Source organism: Archocentrus centrarchus, chromosome 5 (assembly GCF_007364275.1).
Source record: "Archocentrus centrarchus isolate MPI-CPG fArcCen1 chromosome 5, fArcCen1, whole genome shotgun sequence".
Taxonomy (NCBI): domain Eukaryota; kingdom Metazoa; phylum Chordata; class Actinopteri; order Cichliformes; family Cichlidae; genus Archocentrus; species Archocentrus centrarchus.
This window is the reverse complement of record NC_044350.1, coordinates 4,967,827-4,984,873: the sequence shown is the minus strand read 5'-3', so window position 1 is coordinate 4,984,873 and position 17,047 is coordinate 4,967,827. Positions and strand designations below refer to the sequence as shown.

Here is a 17,047-nt window from a genome sequence, read left to right as displayed (position 1 = left end):
GGTCAAAGGTCGGGCTCAGCCATACAAAAAAAAAAATGTTTTCTGCTCAGTGTTACAGCAGGGTGGAAGAACGTTAGCGCAAACACACAACACCACCCTTCTACCTTTTCATTCATTCTGCTCTTTATAAAGAAGTTATAACCAACAGTTTACAGAAAGAATGCGTCAAACAGCAATGTGACGGCAATGAATGTTTTTCATTTTTATTTATTGAGACTGGGACATGTTAGATGAGCGTATACAGTCCTGTGAAAAATTAAGTGCATCCTTACTGCTTCCATAGGAATTAAGTGAGTAAGTAGCAGCCAGCGCTGCTAATCAGATGCTCCTGGTCAACTGATCATCAGCAAGTGTGAAAAGAAGTGGTTTTGCTGTTATTTATTTGCTGATGCCAATATACTTTATTAATGAACAAACACCAATGTGCTGACAACTCTTTCTCAAGAAAATGTTGATGACTACAGGGAGGAAGAACTCACATTTAACAGGAAGAGATCTTCAGAGATTTACTTTCAGTTCTAGACCATTATCTTCTTGAACTAGGCTGTCAGGCCTAATGTGCAGCTTTAAGATAACTATACATCCATTGTTGATTATCAAAGAAATGGCAGATGCAAAAATAGTCTTCTCAAAGTCTGATTGTCCTGAGGCAAGTTATTTCAGGCTTGGTAAATACCTTCATGGTGACTTTAGCAAAGAAAAATCCCCAAACTCCTACATGTTGTTGTTCTAATTGTGGTAAACCTGTGGCTTCCTGTGTGTGTGTGTGTGTGTGTGTGTGTGTGTGTGTGTGTGTGCGCGCGCACGTGCGCACACGCACGCACGCAGAGGTAAGAGTGCTCTTACCTTCATTTTTCAGTTCTTGAGACAACATGCAGACACTCTTAGGAGGTGTGTGCTCTGTCTCTTATCACCTCCGCCCTGACATGATGCAGACAGTCCTGTGTGGGGGTAAAGTTGGATGGCTGTGGCAGTTTCGGCTGTGAAAAGACATAAATAATATCCCCCACATGGCTGTCAAGTGGACCAGTGGAAAAAGAAGCCCTTTAAACTCTACAAGCACCTACATAGCAAACTGCAGAAATGCTGAAAAGGGTGTTTCGGTGTGCTCCTGTTCTCAGGCCTTTCCAATTAGCCTGCACATATAACTGGCACAGCAGGTATTCGAGCTTTTGCAGTTTCAGCATGCTCCTTGTAGCTCAGAGTTCAGTCTTTTTTTCCACAGCCATGAGCCAAACGGGTAAAGATCACCCCGTACGCTTTCCTCCTTTATTCCTACTTTGAAACTAACGTTGAGAAGTCATGGTAAACACAGCAGCAGAGCTCAGATGGTAATATCACTTCCATCTCAAGATTTTTAAGTGCGCTTTTTCTTTGATGTCATAAGTACTTTGGTTTACAAGCCGGTATTCAGTAGAAGTACTAGTGCATCTAAAGAATTAGAATATCATGAAACAGTTATTTCTTTATTTATTGTAATAGAGTTTAAAAAGGTAAACTTTTATATTTTTTTTTACATTCATTACCTGTTGAATGAAATATTTCAAACTTTGTTTTCACTTTGATGCTTTTGGTTTATAGCTCATTAAAAATCTCAAATTATTAGAACATTTCATTTTAAGTTTGAGTAAATTACTAATTTAACAGCATAAATACTGTGTATCACTCTGTCTAGTTTAGTAAATGCAACCACGATCATGGGGAAGACTTGACAGTTGTCTGGATGGCGATCGACAGCCTCTGCAAAGAGGGTAAGCCACAGAAGATCACGGCTGAAAAGCCTGGCTGTTTGCACAGTGCTGCATCAAAGGACATCACTGTAAAGCTGAGTGGAACGGAAAAGTGTGGTAGGAAAAGGTGCACAAGCAACAGGGATGACCACATTCTTGACAGGATTCTCAAGAAAAGTAAATTTTTAGTGATTTTAGAGCACGTCATGCTTCCATCTGCTGACAATATATCAATGCTAATTTCCTTTTCCAGCAGTGCCAAAATGGTTGTCTGACCACATTATTACTGTGCTTGATTGGCCAGTCACCCTGCCTGACCTGAACCCCTCAGAGTAGCTACACAGATGAGCTGAAGGCTTCTATCAAAGGAACCTGGGCTTCTTGATAATTCGTGGTAAAGTATCAAGTATTGAGTGAATAACTAAACAGACTTTCTGTATTGTAACTTTTTTGATTGATCTTAGGAAACATTCTAATAATATGAAATACACAGAGATAGATATTAATATTTTAGTTACTCAGCAAATGTAAGAGCAACATTACATTACATTTTATCTCTGTTTTGGCCATCAATTCTCTATGTGAAATATTAAACAACTAAATGACCAGCATAGGGTGTGTCAGTAAGAATTTTTTCCCTGAACAGTTGTGGCCGATGGAAGCAAGCTTAATCAAAGCAGTGACAGTGAAAATAAATAAGTAGTCATCTATAGCACTGTGGTTATCCCTGCCACCTCACAGCAAGAAAGCTCCTGGTTTGAATAAGGCTGGAGTTTATTCATGGACTCCCTGTGCCTGTTCCAGCTCTGTTCGCACAGTCTAAAGACATGCATGTTAGGTTCATTGGTGACTGTAATTTGGCTGTAGATGTGATGCAGATAAAGTACTAAATTAATGTATGGGTAGTCAAAAATGCTTTGAGTGGTCAGTAAGACTAGAAAGGCGGTAACTGTGAGTGCATTACATGTCACAAATCCCAGAGTTTCAGCCGAGCACCTGAATGCACCAGCGAAAAACTGAATTTCAAAAAAGGTTGCTCATACTTCTTTTGCACCATGCGCCAAAAATCATACTGCTACTAAAACAATTTGAATAACTTACTTCTAGATCTACTATGCGCTTCAGCTGGTAGCAGCAAAGTCTGGGAAGCTCTGATCTTTACTCAAACTTTATTTTTGTTTTATTTTTATAGCTTTTTGTTGTTGTTTTTGCCGAGTAGTGATGGATACTTCTGTGGGGAGAAGAGTTTACTCAAGAGAAGAAGAGCTTTTTTTGGTGAAATGAAGAAAATCTGGACCATACCACCCTGTTCCAGCTGAGATAAAGAGGTGTTTTTGTGGTTGACGTGCTGGTGCGACGGTGAAGGCTTATAAGTGGAGATATGGGCTCTTTCTGCCAACAGTCATCATGGGAAATGTCACTTTGTACCCACAGCCATTCGGTTTTTCAGTCCTCATACAAATAGCAGATGAGCTATGCCAGACATATGAATGTCCCTCTGGGATCAATAGAGTTATTCTTATCTTATTCTTACTTATCTAGCTGTAAATGCAGAAATGCAGAAAAATAAGGCAGAATGCCAAAAAGAAGAATGCCTTCATAGGACAGTGGAAGTGTTTGCAACAACACTAAGTGCATGTGATTTGTAGTAGATAGAGAGAAACTTAGGGAGGTGCTGCAATAATTTAAAAAGCCCCGCCATCACATATTACACTGTAGTTTCTTCACCAGATGGCTCTCAGGCCAAATACACAGCAGTGTGTGTGTAGCAGTGTAGATTAAAATAAGCTTGTATTTTGTGTCACTAAACACTTGTCACTTTTTTTTTTTTTTTTTGGTGTCACTTTGCAGTTCATACCTGAGGCCAACAGAGGTCAATACAGGTCACAGATTGCTTGAGTTCTTTTCTTCCAGGCACTTTATACAACATATGGTAATGTATATTCCTTATTTGAGCCAGGACTTCATGTCACAACCTCAAGAAACTCACAAGCTCTTATTTAACTTAAACCATCTCTACATATAATATATTGCTAAATAATAGGTTTTGATTGGAGACAGGCATTTGTGAGGAAACACAAATGTTTTAAACTCATTAAAGTAATGAATGGACTTTCAGTCCTGTGTATGTGCTACTTAAATATGTTATTAAAACACACTCTTGGACGTGGACATACGTGGAACCCAGCACATCACCACATCAGCTGGCATCTGTGACTTTATAAGGTGAACTAACTGCTGTATTATGAGTTGCTGTAGTTCACTGCCTGTGTGCCATGTGAAAATGTGTTTTTACCGAGTGAAAACAGTCTTTGTCCAAGTCCTGTTGCCTTTGGCAGGTAACACATAGTGACTCACTGTTTTTCAAATCAGGGGCCCTCTTTTACTATAGGCTACACACTTAGGTACACATAACCACAATAAGAGGAGGCCAAGAGGAGGCCTAATAATCACACACTGTATACTTCCCTGTCCGTCTGCAATAATAGCATAAAGTTAATTCCCAGCAGAGTGATGAGAGATAAGCTAAAGATGGAAGTGTGTGGGCTTTCCCAGTTTAGTCATGCTGAGTTGCCTTGACATGTCTACATTGTAGAAGAAAAGCGTAACTCTCTGACAGTAAGCGTTCTGTAGTTTGACTTTTAAAACATACAGACTTTAAACTAACTGAAATTCTGAAACAGCAAGAAGAAAGACGAAAAAAGACATTTCTTCTTTGTATATTTCCCACAGGGAGGTGGCTGTCTCTGTGAATGCTATAACCAGTGTTCTTCTAATGACGAGGTGTTAAATGACAATATGAAAACAAAGGAACAATGTGCTAATGGATTATCATATCAGTCTATAGAGCAAATTTGTACTGAGGTTCAGCTCTTTGATTTATTGGTAAAGTATGAATTATGTTTTATTTTCACTGAGACCTCATTTAAAATGTGTAAGTGCATCTTGTGGTGGATTAGAGGAGAACTTCGATTTCTCAACAGATTTAGTAGCACTGCATAAAACGGTATAATCTCCAACAGATCCATTCTGCAAAGACATGACGGCATATTGGAAATCTTTTTGACTTTAATGGGCCTCACATGAAAATTTAGATGATGAGTAAATGTCAGTTTTTGGCTTGCACTTAGCAGTCATATAGTATCATTTTCCACTGCTGTAGGAATCTGTTTTCAGCAACAAAAAAAACCCCTCTGTTAACTCTCTGATATGAATGTTTCCAATTTATATTGGAAACATACATTTGGGATTCAGTTTTCCCTAATCGTTCAATCAGGAACTCTTCAGAAAAATCACAAATCCTGTTACACGAATCTAATATCATTTAGGGTGTAGCAGTATTACAGTTATATACTGTAAGGTATTTATCAGTTGGAGAGCTGTAAAATTTACATTTAGTTGTTGCTAACACTGGTGCTCATGTTTTGCTGTCGATATATACTTTAGGTAAACTTATATATATGCTTGTCCCACTGTATGCTGAAATCTTAGAATCTTTAATAAAAAGACTCCAGTTTAAACGTATGACTGCTGGTTAGTCACACAGGAGTGTAATGACCACAATTCTACAAGCTGCTTTGAAGATCTTAGTACTACATGTACACATTTATGTATATCCTATTAACTGTACTGTACGGTGCATATTCTTTCCAATAAATAACTGTGCGTTACATTGCATCATGGGAAGTCACACTCTAAATCATCATTGGTGACGACTTTAACCCTAACACTAACACTATGCAATCAAAACATGTAATCTCTGTTAAAAACTATCCAAAGTCCTGGCAACAGGGAACGCATAAACGAATTATTGTGAAACACATCAAAACTATTTACTTAAAAAAAAAAAAAGTCTGTTTTGGGTTTGGGTCATAGGGTTAGAGTTAGATAGAGTAGGCAGAGGTAGGGTTAGGATTATCACAATACTGGTCTCAGAGGATTAACGCAAACCTTTTGTCACTTATTTCACTGGTTTTGAAATAAACGTTTGGCGCATAAAGTCCCACATTTGCCTGCATTTCTGGCTGAATTACATTGTCATGTTGTTGTCACGTTGCACGAAGAGGATTTTACACACCTAGAGAGCAAGTAGTGATCTAAAAGTACTCTCTGATTATGATTATATGGCTAGATAATCACAATCATCTAACATTTTGAAAGTCAAATGAGCTAAAAGTATAGTTTAATTGAGTCAACAGCAGTATATTTTAATAAATAACAATTTCAGCTAAAATGACTGCATTTAGTGTTTATGTGGTTACATTTTCATAAGCTGTGTGGCTATCAACGGTTGGTTGAGAAATATTGTTTAAATGAAGGTTTCATTTCTGCCACTAACATTGGCTGAACTGTGTTAGCATGTGTCTCGCCCTTTTATTTTTGTCTATACAATATTACAGATCTAAGCCATTTCAATATATTTCTGTGTCGTATATAAAATTACATTTATTGAATTACAGCATTGTAATGTAAACTGCAAGTTTTATAGTAGGATTATTGTACTACATTTGCTGTAAGAGTGAAGTACAGTTTTGGATTCTGTAGTTTAGGATTACAGTAATAAACCCTTGAAATGTTCTCTCTTGGATGCCCAGTGGGTAAATGGCTTCAGCCCACATTTGAGGTTCTGCTGTGATATTTCAGATTCTGTGCCTTGTAGTGTTTTGCAGCATTTTTTTTTTTTTTTTTTTTTTTTATTTGGGAACCAGACTGTCTGGTAATATTTAAAAACTCCACCCCCACATCTGCCTGCACTCTTCCCCTCCCTCTCACTCCGACCCTCTTTCTTTACATTTCACCGTTCGCTGTGGAAACATATGCTGGACCTGTTGCACCTAAAGGGACGGGATTATTCAGGGCGCCAGTTTATGATTACGACTCCAAAGGCGTCGCGCGTAAGGAACAGCACGCATGATGCGTTTTGCGGCGCTGCGGGTTTTCAATGAAAGAAGAGACGCGCAGCGGAAGAGATGGGTACCGTTCCTGGACTTTCACCTACCCGGTTTTGGGGAAAATGTTGTCAGCGCGCCGTGCTGGCTGTACCTGTAGCGGTGGTTTTGATTCAGCTTTGCGCCGCTTTTAACTTGGACACGGAGAAACGCGTCGTTTTCACTGGACCTCGGGGGAGTTATTTCGGCTACTCAGTGGAATTTTTCAATAACTCATCCAGGTAAAGTGGCAGGAATGATCACGGAGCTTTCTCCAGGTCAACAAGGGCACGTTTTTCAGCGCTCTTTAAAGTTTATAAAGTTTTATTCCTGCTCGTATTTGACAGTTTTCTTCATGTGTGGTGTAACATTAAAAGCTTGGCCTTATAGTTACCTTACACAGTAACTCTTTCCTCTTATAGTATTCTTATAAAGTTATCCTGAAGCAGAGAACAATATTTTCTGCTGGAGAGTCACCTCTGCTGACATAATGTACAGATTTTTGTAAAAACGTATTTCTGGAAGTGTCTGCATCACAACCTAAATGATTTTTCTTGTATTTTGGACATTTTCACAACTCTTTAAAGGTTTAAACAGCAGGCTTCAAAGTGATAAACTGCAGCAAATGTTTGAAATGAAGCTCACATGCATATATGCATACATCTCTCTCTTTCTCGCTCTCTTACTCACTCACTCACACACACACACACACACACACACACACACACACACACACACACACACACACACACACACACACACACACTGGATCCAGGCCCAAGTCTGATTGGAAACAGACACACAAGTTTGTGTCTGTGTGTGATTGAGAGAGCAGGGGGTTAACCTACAGCAAAGTAAAAAAAATGCAACTCTTATTCTGAATGAAGGCTAAAGGGACAGTTGGAGTTTCCTGATGTTCTTTACTGACAGATGAGGAACTGCTGGGTGAGATAAAGTTAAAGTTAACCGTCCCCTACAGATAGCCTGTGCCGTTACCTGTTTTGCCTTTCTTCTGGACACCAGGGACAAAAGCACACGACTGAGTTACGGTTATGTATCAGATTTTTTTGAGAAGCCAGTGCCCATTAATAACTATGATCTTTACTGTGTATTGAGATACTTAAAGGATGTTTAAAGACTTTTAAAACAGTCTCAATGAAAACACATTGAGTGTTTCTAGGAAAAAAAACAAAAAACAAAAAACTTTTAGCAACATGAACCAAATACAAAATGTCACAATCCATTATTTTGGTATCACCCCAACAGAGCACTTAACTCTCAGACTGCCGGCTTATTTGTGGTTCCTAAGGTATTTAAAATTAGAACGGGAAGCAGAACCATCAGCTCTCAGGCCCCTCCAGTTTGGACCCTCTCTATTTTTAAGATTAGGCTTAAAACTTTCCTTTTTGATAAAGCTCATAGTTAGGGCTGGATCAGGTGACCCTGAATCCTCCCTTAGTTATGCTGCAATAGGCCTAGACTGCTAGGGGGGAAGGGTTCCCATGATGCCCAGAGTGTTTCTTCTTCACTCACCTCTTTTCACTCTCTATGAGTTTATACCCCACTCTGCATTTAATCATTAATTATTATTAATCTCTGGCTCTCTTCCACAGTGTGTCTTTTGTCCTGTCTCCCTCCCCTCACCCCCAACCAGTCGTGGCAGATGGCTGCCCCTCCCTGAGCCTGGTTCTCTTGGAGGTTTCTTCCTGTTAACAGGGAGTTTTTCCTTCTCACTGTTGCCAAGTGCTGCTCATAGGGGGTCATTTTGACTATTGGGCTTTTCTCTGTACTGTTGTAGAGTCTTTACCTTACAATATAAAGCACCTTGAGGTGACTGTTGTGATTTGGCACTATATAAATAACATGGAATTGAACTGAATTGATTGTTTTTATAGATTTTATTTCAAAAAGTCAGCTATTAATACATTAGTATAGTCTACACGTGAGTCATTTTGTACAATGTTTGCTCCTTTGAAAGTCTATGGGGAAACTGTCCTCTGCCAGGACCTCTGTAAACACTTTCCTGCTCAGTTTATGGCCTCAGATCATACTGTATAATGCATTAAGTCAATTTTTAAAATTTTGGTCATTCCAAATTTTAGAAAGGAGGATTATTTAGCACATACTCATTGGCTAATGACTTCTGATTGACAAGCCAACGAGCATGTGGTTTTATAGTCCGGTCTGCCCCTTCCTTGTCACATCCAAATTTAAAACACCAATATTGGTAATGGCAAAAATGCTCATCTCCAGCCTTCAAAGGGGAACTTTACAAAACAACGGGTGACACCATGGCGGTTACGTCCATCTTTGATATTGTACTGTCTATGGTCGCTATGTCAGACTGATACGTGTGGACCCATATAAATGCCCTAGTGTTTTTTTTGGAATGACTCTAATCCTTCATTATACTCTGACCAAATATTTATTACAGAAAGCTGATCTGCCTTTAATGAGCCAACCACAGCTCTTCTTGCATCTCATGAGACAGCCACTGTCTTCCCTGACAGCCTTCACAACCTTGCCATCTCAGAATCTTAGTTTATGCTATAGTCACCGTAGGGGAAGCAATGGTTGGACACAGGGCACAACCAAAATTATTGCAACTGTGTGCAATAAACTTGTGATGCTGTTGCTCTTGAAATGGTTGCTTTGATGACAGGGGTCAGGTTTACAGCCAGTCGCAGTCAGCTGCTGTCATCAGAGTAACTATGGCGATAAAATGGCAATAACACATTTGCATCTCGGCCGTTCTGTCAGTGCCACGGCACAGTTAGCGATTACTGTTACAGCGGGTGGATGGAGCGACCTTAATTGTCTACAACTAACAATAAACTGTACCGCATTACAACCCCTACCCACTTAGTCTGCCTAGTACTGGTTGCTGACCAGAGCTGCTTACAAGTTGACAGAAATAAATACCCTGAAAGTGAGCAATCACATTTTTCTATTTTTCTCTTGAGAGATACAAATCCATGTTGGTTTGTGCAGCCAAAATGCTCTTAGCCAGCTGTTCACAGCTGCTGATAGCCTTGGGAAGAAGTGTTGCATCACCTAAAAGCTTGTTATATTTGTACGCGCAGATGATGACAGGATTGTAGTTCATATTAGCTGCTTTTTTTTTTTATGTTGCAGCTGGCAGCACTTGGAAGTAAAATGTAAAGCTACTTTCCATGTTCACTAGATTCCACTTTCGCCACCAACATCCCCGGGGGCTCACAGACTAAATTCAGTGTTGGGCTAATGAATACAGATGTTTTCCTTTGAGGAAATTGTTATGGTTATGAGTGTACTCAACTCAGCTTATGACAGTTAGAGGGCGTGTTGTGGAGTGATTACTAAGTTGCTGATTTACATTCATTTGTGCTAACTGAACTCTTTTTCTTGCCTGCAACAGTTTTGCTTACACTGAACAATACTACATTTTGTCTTCCACCTAATTCATGTGTATTGATGGCACACAAATCAGCTGAATGTCTTCGTGTGAATCTAGTGTTTGTTGTGTGGGTAAACAAGACAGGAAAAGGATGCAACTCCTGAATTTTCATTCCGCTGATGGGATAGTTTCTGCTGGCTGTCATGCATTCTGGCAATTACAGGGTTGTCTGTCTGTTGGGAGTCTTGGAAGGCTCTCTCAAGCTCAATGCCTCCTCATATCAGGTGCTGTGGTGAATAATTATACATTAGGGTTTCTGTTAGCACAGTGCATGTATTCAGTTAGTAATGAGAGACATTTTGGGATGATTGGCTTGTGGTTTAGCACTGGACTTTGAAAATAAGTTTTTCCCAGACTCATTTATGGTTACTTTTTTAAGGTAATCAAAACTGAGCAAACAAAATGAGTGAGGTTTGGAGCATTTCAGCACGTTATGTAGGCTAGGAATATGCAGTTCAGTGACTTGTTTTGGAGAAGAAAGGCACCTTAGTTTCACTATAATTGTCAGTGCTACAGACAAACAGTTAAATCTTACCCTAAAATAAAAAACATTATTTTTTTCTTATCCAGAATGACAGTGTCCTCATCCGCAGAGCATGAGAGGTCACTGAATGGTTTAATGAGTATAAAATGATGTGAATCATAAGCTTTTCCCTCCAAAGAAACCAGATTGAATCCCATCTGAACACCTACAGTCATGGTAAAACCAAAGTAGACCTCTTTCCAAGGTAAATACAACCATAGATGGACTACAAAACATGAAATATTACACTGTGTCATTATTCATTTAACAAGACTTACCCTCAAATCTAGGTGCAATGTATAAAAAATAAGTAGATCCTGACTGTTTCCATAGGAATTACAAGGGCAAGTAGCAGCTAGTGTTTCTAATCAAATGCCCTTGATTCACTGATCGTTAGCAAGTGTCAGCACCTTTGTAAATGCAGATGTTCTGGCAGTTTGCTGGTCTGGTGTGTTACCACAATGCCAAGGGGGAACTACATCAACAGTGATCTTTCCAGGAGTGGATGACCCCAGGATCTGATCGAGTAATGCTCTGAGAAGGTGCAAAATAAACTCGCGCTACTTCTCAGACTCTACAGGCCTCAGTTAGCATGTTAAATATTAAAGTTCATAAGAGTACAATTAGAAAAGACTGAACTAGTGTGGCTTGTTTGGAAGGATTGCCAGGAGAAAGCCTCTTCTGTCTAAAATGACAGCACAGCTTAGGTTTACAAAGTTGCATCTGAACAAACCAAAGACTTGTGGAACACTTTCGTCTTTCGGAGGCAAAGTGGAGAAGTTTGGCCATAGTGCACAGCGTACATTTACAGAAAATCAAACACAGCATGTCAACACAAACACGTGATACCAACTACAAGCGCAGTGGTGGAGGGGACATTGATTTGGGCTTGTTTTGCAGGCACAGGATCTGGACATCTTGTGGTTACTGAGCTGACCACAAACTCCTATATTCGCTGAGGTTTTCTCAAGTCAAATATGAGGCCGTCTGTCTGACAGCTAAAGCCCAAATTGGGTTGTGCAACAGGACTATGATTCCAAACAGAGCAGGAAATCTACAACAAAATGGCTGCAAAAGAAAATCAAGGTGTTGCAATGGTCCAGTCAAAGACCAGACCTCAACCTGACTGAAATGAAGAGGTGGGATCTTGAGAGAGCTGTGCAGAAACAAATGGCTGCAAACCTCAGTGAACTGATGCTGTCAGTGCCAATTCTACAAGTTACTGAATCATGGGGTGCACTTAGTTTTTTCACACTCAGCTTCTCCATTTTGACTTATTTGAATGAATAATGACAGAACATAATATGTCGTGTTATTGTTCATCCTAGGTCGTATTTACCTAATTTTAAGAAGATTTTATTGGCACGTGCCCTCCACCAGTGTTACAAGCACGATAAGTAAGATACTCATGCTATCTTCTGGAAGAATGGAGTTCCATCCCTCAAATATAAATCCAGAGAGGAACAATAAACTACACTGAAGTTGCCCAAAACCTCACTAAGATGCTTTATATGTGATTTCCTTTGTCCCTGACTACTGTATAAGGCTAACAGTGGACTGAAGGATGTTTACAAATGAAACGGCATCCAAATTCTATATTACATTCTAATTACATACAGTAGCTTTATGCACATCATTGTAACACAATGCAGTAGATTGTTGTGCTTGTATTATACACAAAAATTTTAAAAGATTTTTTATTAAGATCGTCATCAGATTACTTTACCTTGAAATGTAATTTATGTAAATTATTGAAAGCATTGCATTGTGGGATGACAGTGTATATTAACAATAAACGCGCATTATGTAAAGCCAGTGGTATCCAGCCAAAATGCTAATGTTGAGGCTTCGCGATGCAGAAAACTAATGGCTGATGTAATCCATCTTTTATATCAGCTACAGCCTGTGGTTTGTATTTCAACTTCTCAAGCAGTGTTACAGACATTTAGAATACCAAGATGATGATTTTTTACTTCTTGTAGCCCATTGGAACCACCAAAATGTTCTCAGAATGGTTCAGCATCGGGCATTTGGATATTACTCTTACTCTAATTACTCATAGAGGTTCACTTATGATCTCATGATTGAGACAACAGGAAAGAAAAGATACTTAGGGAGTAGCATTTCAGAGAATTGCTGGGCCACACACAGATGTATGAGTTTAATGAGTATATTTACATGTTAACCAAATACAGCAGATTTTCAGTATGGGTGTCCAGTTCATGTAAACATCATATCCTGTTTATTATAACAGCCCAGATAAAATCTGGAGAAATCTGACCAGTGACAGCAGGGATACAAACACTGTTGTTTTCTGTGCTCATTATATCGTTGCACATCAGCCGTTCCCAACCATGCCAATGCCTCTTAACATCAAGTCATGTCTACACAGGTGATATTGATCACAGGATCAATGTCGCATGTAAGTCGTGAGCAGTTCAATCAAAATGACTGACCTTTCTTAAAGGATTCTTTTTGTATTATTTTACAGGTCTGATGTGGTAAAACTATCAGTGTCTTAGAGAGTAAATAAACACAATTTTGTGCATAAAGACACCACCATTAGGGGATGACCTGTTTTGGAATAATGTGACTGTGAGCGCATTAAGTTGAGGTCATAAATCTTTTAGTAAAAATTATATGTTGCATTTTTGACCCGCCTGGCCCTGAGCTGCTTTCCTGCTTGCAGATGTTTCTGTTGAACATGAGTTCAAGGAAAGGAATCCTATAATTTCAGGTCTCAACAGTGTCATTCCACTGATAAACATCCTATTGTTCAGGAGGCTGGTACTGGCTGTTGTATTTGTACTTCTAGTGCTTTTAATTGAGTCAGAGGGTGAGTAAAAGTATTTGAAAAAGTGAGCCACTGAAAGCCTGTACCCTGTACTCCTTGGTGAGTGGTTTATAGGGAAAGCTTATCCAGCCATGTAAATATTCCTCAGACATTCTGGGGGATGGGGAGAGTACAGAGTCTGTCTGATATCTGCTAATGTCATCAGTCACCAGTGTCTTAAGTTGTGCCATTTGCTCTGGGCTTTTTTAGCAGGGCTGTATGAATATCATGAGAGCATCTGAGGTTTGTAATACATGTCCAGGAGTATATTTGATACTGATGATATTTATGATGTTTATCTGTATCCATACAAGCTAGTGCAACAATAACGTTTATCAACAGCTGGTATTTTTTTTTTTTGGACATATAGCTTTAATGTGCGTTCTTGCCTTTTGTTAATTTCCAGAGTGTCTTGTGACTGTCTGTAGTGAAAATATGCAAAAACATCTTCGCATACTTCTTCTTTAGTTTCTCACTCTTTTCACCCATGTTTGTTTAACATGCTGTAGTGATAGGCAGAAAATTGTTAAAAACTACATAAAAGTAACAATTAGGGCATATAAATCGATATCTTTTTAAGTTAATGGATTTGCCACATGGTTGTGAACTCGGTGAAGCTGCTGCGTTACTGTATTTCCATAAAATAGCTTCTCTTCATTGTAAGACAAAACAGCAAATGATCATGTCTTTGTCTTTGCAACCAAAACAAAGACTGAAACCATGACCAGACAAGGATTTGAGAAGGGTGACTGTCATTCATTAAAGTTAAAAAGAGCTACAATAATTTGCCTTTGGCAAGTTAGTCTAACTACCTCTTAGGCTTTTTAGTGTAACTGCCTGACCTGAAATATTTAGAGTATGAAGACCCCAAATTTGTGTCTAGTACAACCATTGATCATTAGATCCCATGTTGGATATTATAGTTGACATCAACTGGTATCTCGCAATGTCCTAACAAGAAGAAGGAACACAAAGCAGTCCTTCACCCAGAACATGGTACCGTGAAATAGAGGTTTTAGGACAGATGATTCAAACCATCCTCTTCACACTGCCCACAGCTTTTAATCTTTTAGGCTTTCCCAAGCACAAGCTAGTTATTAGGATCCACATCACATTCTTGCCTCTGGCATTTGGTCACTTGCACTTCCTCGCACTATGGTGACATCATGTAGGCAAGCAAACTATGATTGGTTTGGGACCAACATGCAGTATGTCATGGGAACAATTTCAGTCTGTAATTTCATAATATGTCACAGTCACCTAAGCAGGTCAAAATATTGAACCCAACATAGGAACACAAACCTAACTCTATCTCAGGTAGGTCCAAGAAAATTGTTCACCACTCAAAAAGCTTTCAGTAGGCCAAAAACATGACATTGATTAAATCAGACACAACATGAAAGGAAGGTGGGTTGCAAAGCAGTTTGCAGATGCAGTGCGCTCTGTATGTTTGAAGAGTTTTTGATATGTATGATTATTTTCTTGTTCCTCGATTGCTAAGACTTGGAAGAACAATTGGATAAAAACAAAAATGATATATTCTGATTGCCTAGGACTAGAGTTAGCGCTAGGGTTGGGGTCATCACTGATGATGACATACACCTCAGAGGGTTAAAATGGAAGGGAGGATAAACGTTTATAAGTGTTGACCATAGATTTATGCCAGACATTGTCTTGTAACAGTATCTAACATCTGTTGTAAAGGCCGCCAGTAATGGCTCAGCCAGGATCTGCAGGAATGCAGAAGTAATAGCTGCAAATTGCTCTTTAAATGTTCTTAACATACCTCTATGAAACAGTTGTGCTGAACTTAAAAAAACGGCCATAAACAGAACAATGTGATACAACTTCTCAAATCGTTATGGCTGTACTTTCATAGCCTTCAGTACAGACTAGCAGAGTCTGGCTTCCCCTTTGTAATCATTTGAGTTCTGATTAAAGGCATGCTGTGACATTTGGGAAATACACGTCTTTCATTTCTTACTTTGAGTTAAATGATGTTATCGTTTCCAGGCTCATGTCTAGAAGCTACAGCCAGGAAGGGTTCATGACTTTCTTACCTATATTTCTTAACTTTTTTAAAATTTTTTAATTTGCTGCTGTCAGTGGTTTACATGCCAACCTCAGTCAACAGCCTCACGATTATAGCTCTATATGTAGAAAAATTAGTAATATTTTCTTTTCTGCTGTTCTAGTATCAGTATTTTGATCGGTGCCCCAAAAGCCAACACCAGCCAGCCCAACATCACTGAAGGAGGAGCTGTGTACTCGTGTCCATGGAGCCAAAATAACTGCAGCATCATCAGCTTTGACAAGCAAGGTACAGTAGGGTGTCTTGTTAAATCTAAATTGACGGCTGAGTTCTTTGCACCAACATAAATAAAAATCAAGCTCAATCCAAGGGAGACAATTTTCCCTACATCATAATCACAGCAGTGGTCTTTACGTCACATTGTTCCAAGATATTAAAATGTCGTTTTCCCCAAAGGTACTGTGAAATAGTTGAGGCACAGATGTGTAGTAAACACTCAGCCGTCTCTACCCAGCCATAAAACTGGCTCAGAGAAGCTATAGGTAGCTCCCCCAGTTAAGCACTACTGTGCTTGACCCTGAGGTCAGAAGTGCGGCTCCCTGCCATCTTCCATCGCCTAATCTAGGGGTCGTATGTTTTGATTGAAACCAGCCTTTGATGTCTTTTCTGAGTTTTAATGGTGGCTGAGTCTTTCCTCAACCCCACCCCTCTCTAAGGTTTCCATTTGGGGGCATGGGCTGTGTTTGCAGTGTTTTCACGGAGCTTTGATTTTCTGCTCGACTCGGGCCCAGTGCTGTGAGTGGTCTTTAATTAGTGTAGAGTCATTATGGGGACAAGGACCCCAGAGGACCCGGCCTTCCCCCAGCCCTGCCAGGAAAACAATCGCCTCCATCAGAAACACAGGAAGCGATAAGGACCACCGTTTGAGGATCAGAGGGCGTAACTTATCATAATCGACCGCGTGCTGATATCAAATTGCGGTTTGCACAGACCGAGAACTGCGGCTGTGCAAACTCTGTGTACATAAATATACACGTACAAGATGTTTACAAACACAAATGGTCTCTGAAACATGATATATTGAAGGAGAAAGTGCTTAAAACCACACTTTCAGTCACACACACGCATACATTTGCATTCAGTAGTCTTGCATTTCCCATTTCAGGCCCCAGGATCATGGTGTGTTGGAGGACCATGGGCCAGGACTCCATTAACCAAACAGGCACACTGAACTGCAGCCAGGAGAGTTTAATGTCACCACTCGACTACAGGCAGCAGGAACATATATCAGAAAAATGACCACAGTTAAGCTTACAGTTAAAGCCACATTATAAGTATAATTACATTATTTTGAGTGCTTACACAGGGACCAAAGACAAGGTGTTCTCATTCAGGCACGTTGAAGGCACTCAGGTTTTGTTAAATTACCATTCATGGATGCTTGAATGCTATGTGCTATGAATATGTGTGTGTGTATGTGTGTGTGTGTGTGTGTGTGTGTGAGAGAGAGAGAGAGAGACAGAGAGAGAGAGAGAGAGAGACAAAAAGCATGCATGTAAAAGAAA

General features: G+C 39.6%; 1 protein-coding gene across 2 annotated transcripts in view; it reads left to right on the top strand.

The window, feature by feature from the left end:
* Positions 1-6,499: 6,499 nt before the first annotated feature.
* The window catches only part of LOC115780815 (integrin alpha-5-like), a 47,364-nt gene continuing 36,816 nt past the window's right edge, over positions 6,500-17,047 (top strand). For both annotated transcript variants that reach the window (XM_030730228.1, XM_030730227.1), the window contains exons 1-2: positions 6,500-6,900; positions 15,646-15,770. In XM_030730228.1, the coding sequence (XP_030586088.1) occupies positions 6,701-6,900; positions 15,646-15,770 (325 nt within the window). In that variant the 5' untranslated portion in view covers positions 6,500-6,700. The remainder of the gene's footprint in view (positions 6,901-15,645; positions 15,771-17,047) is intronic.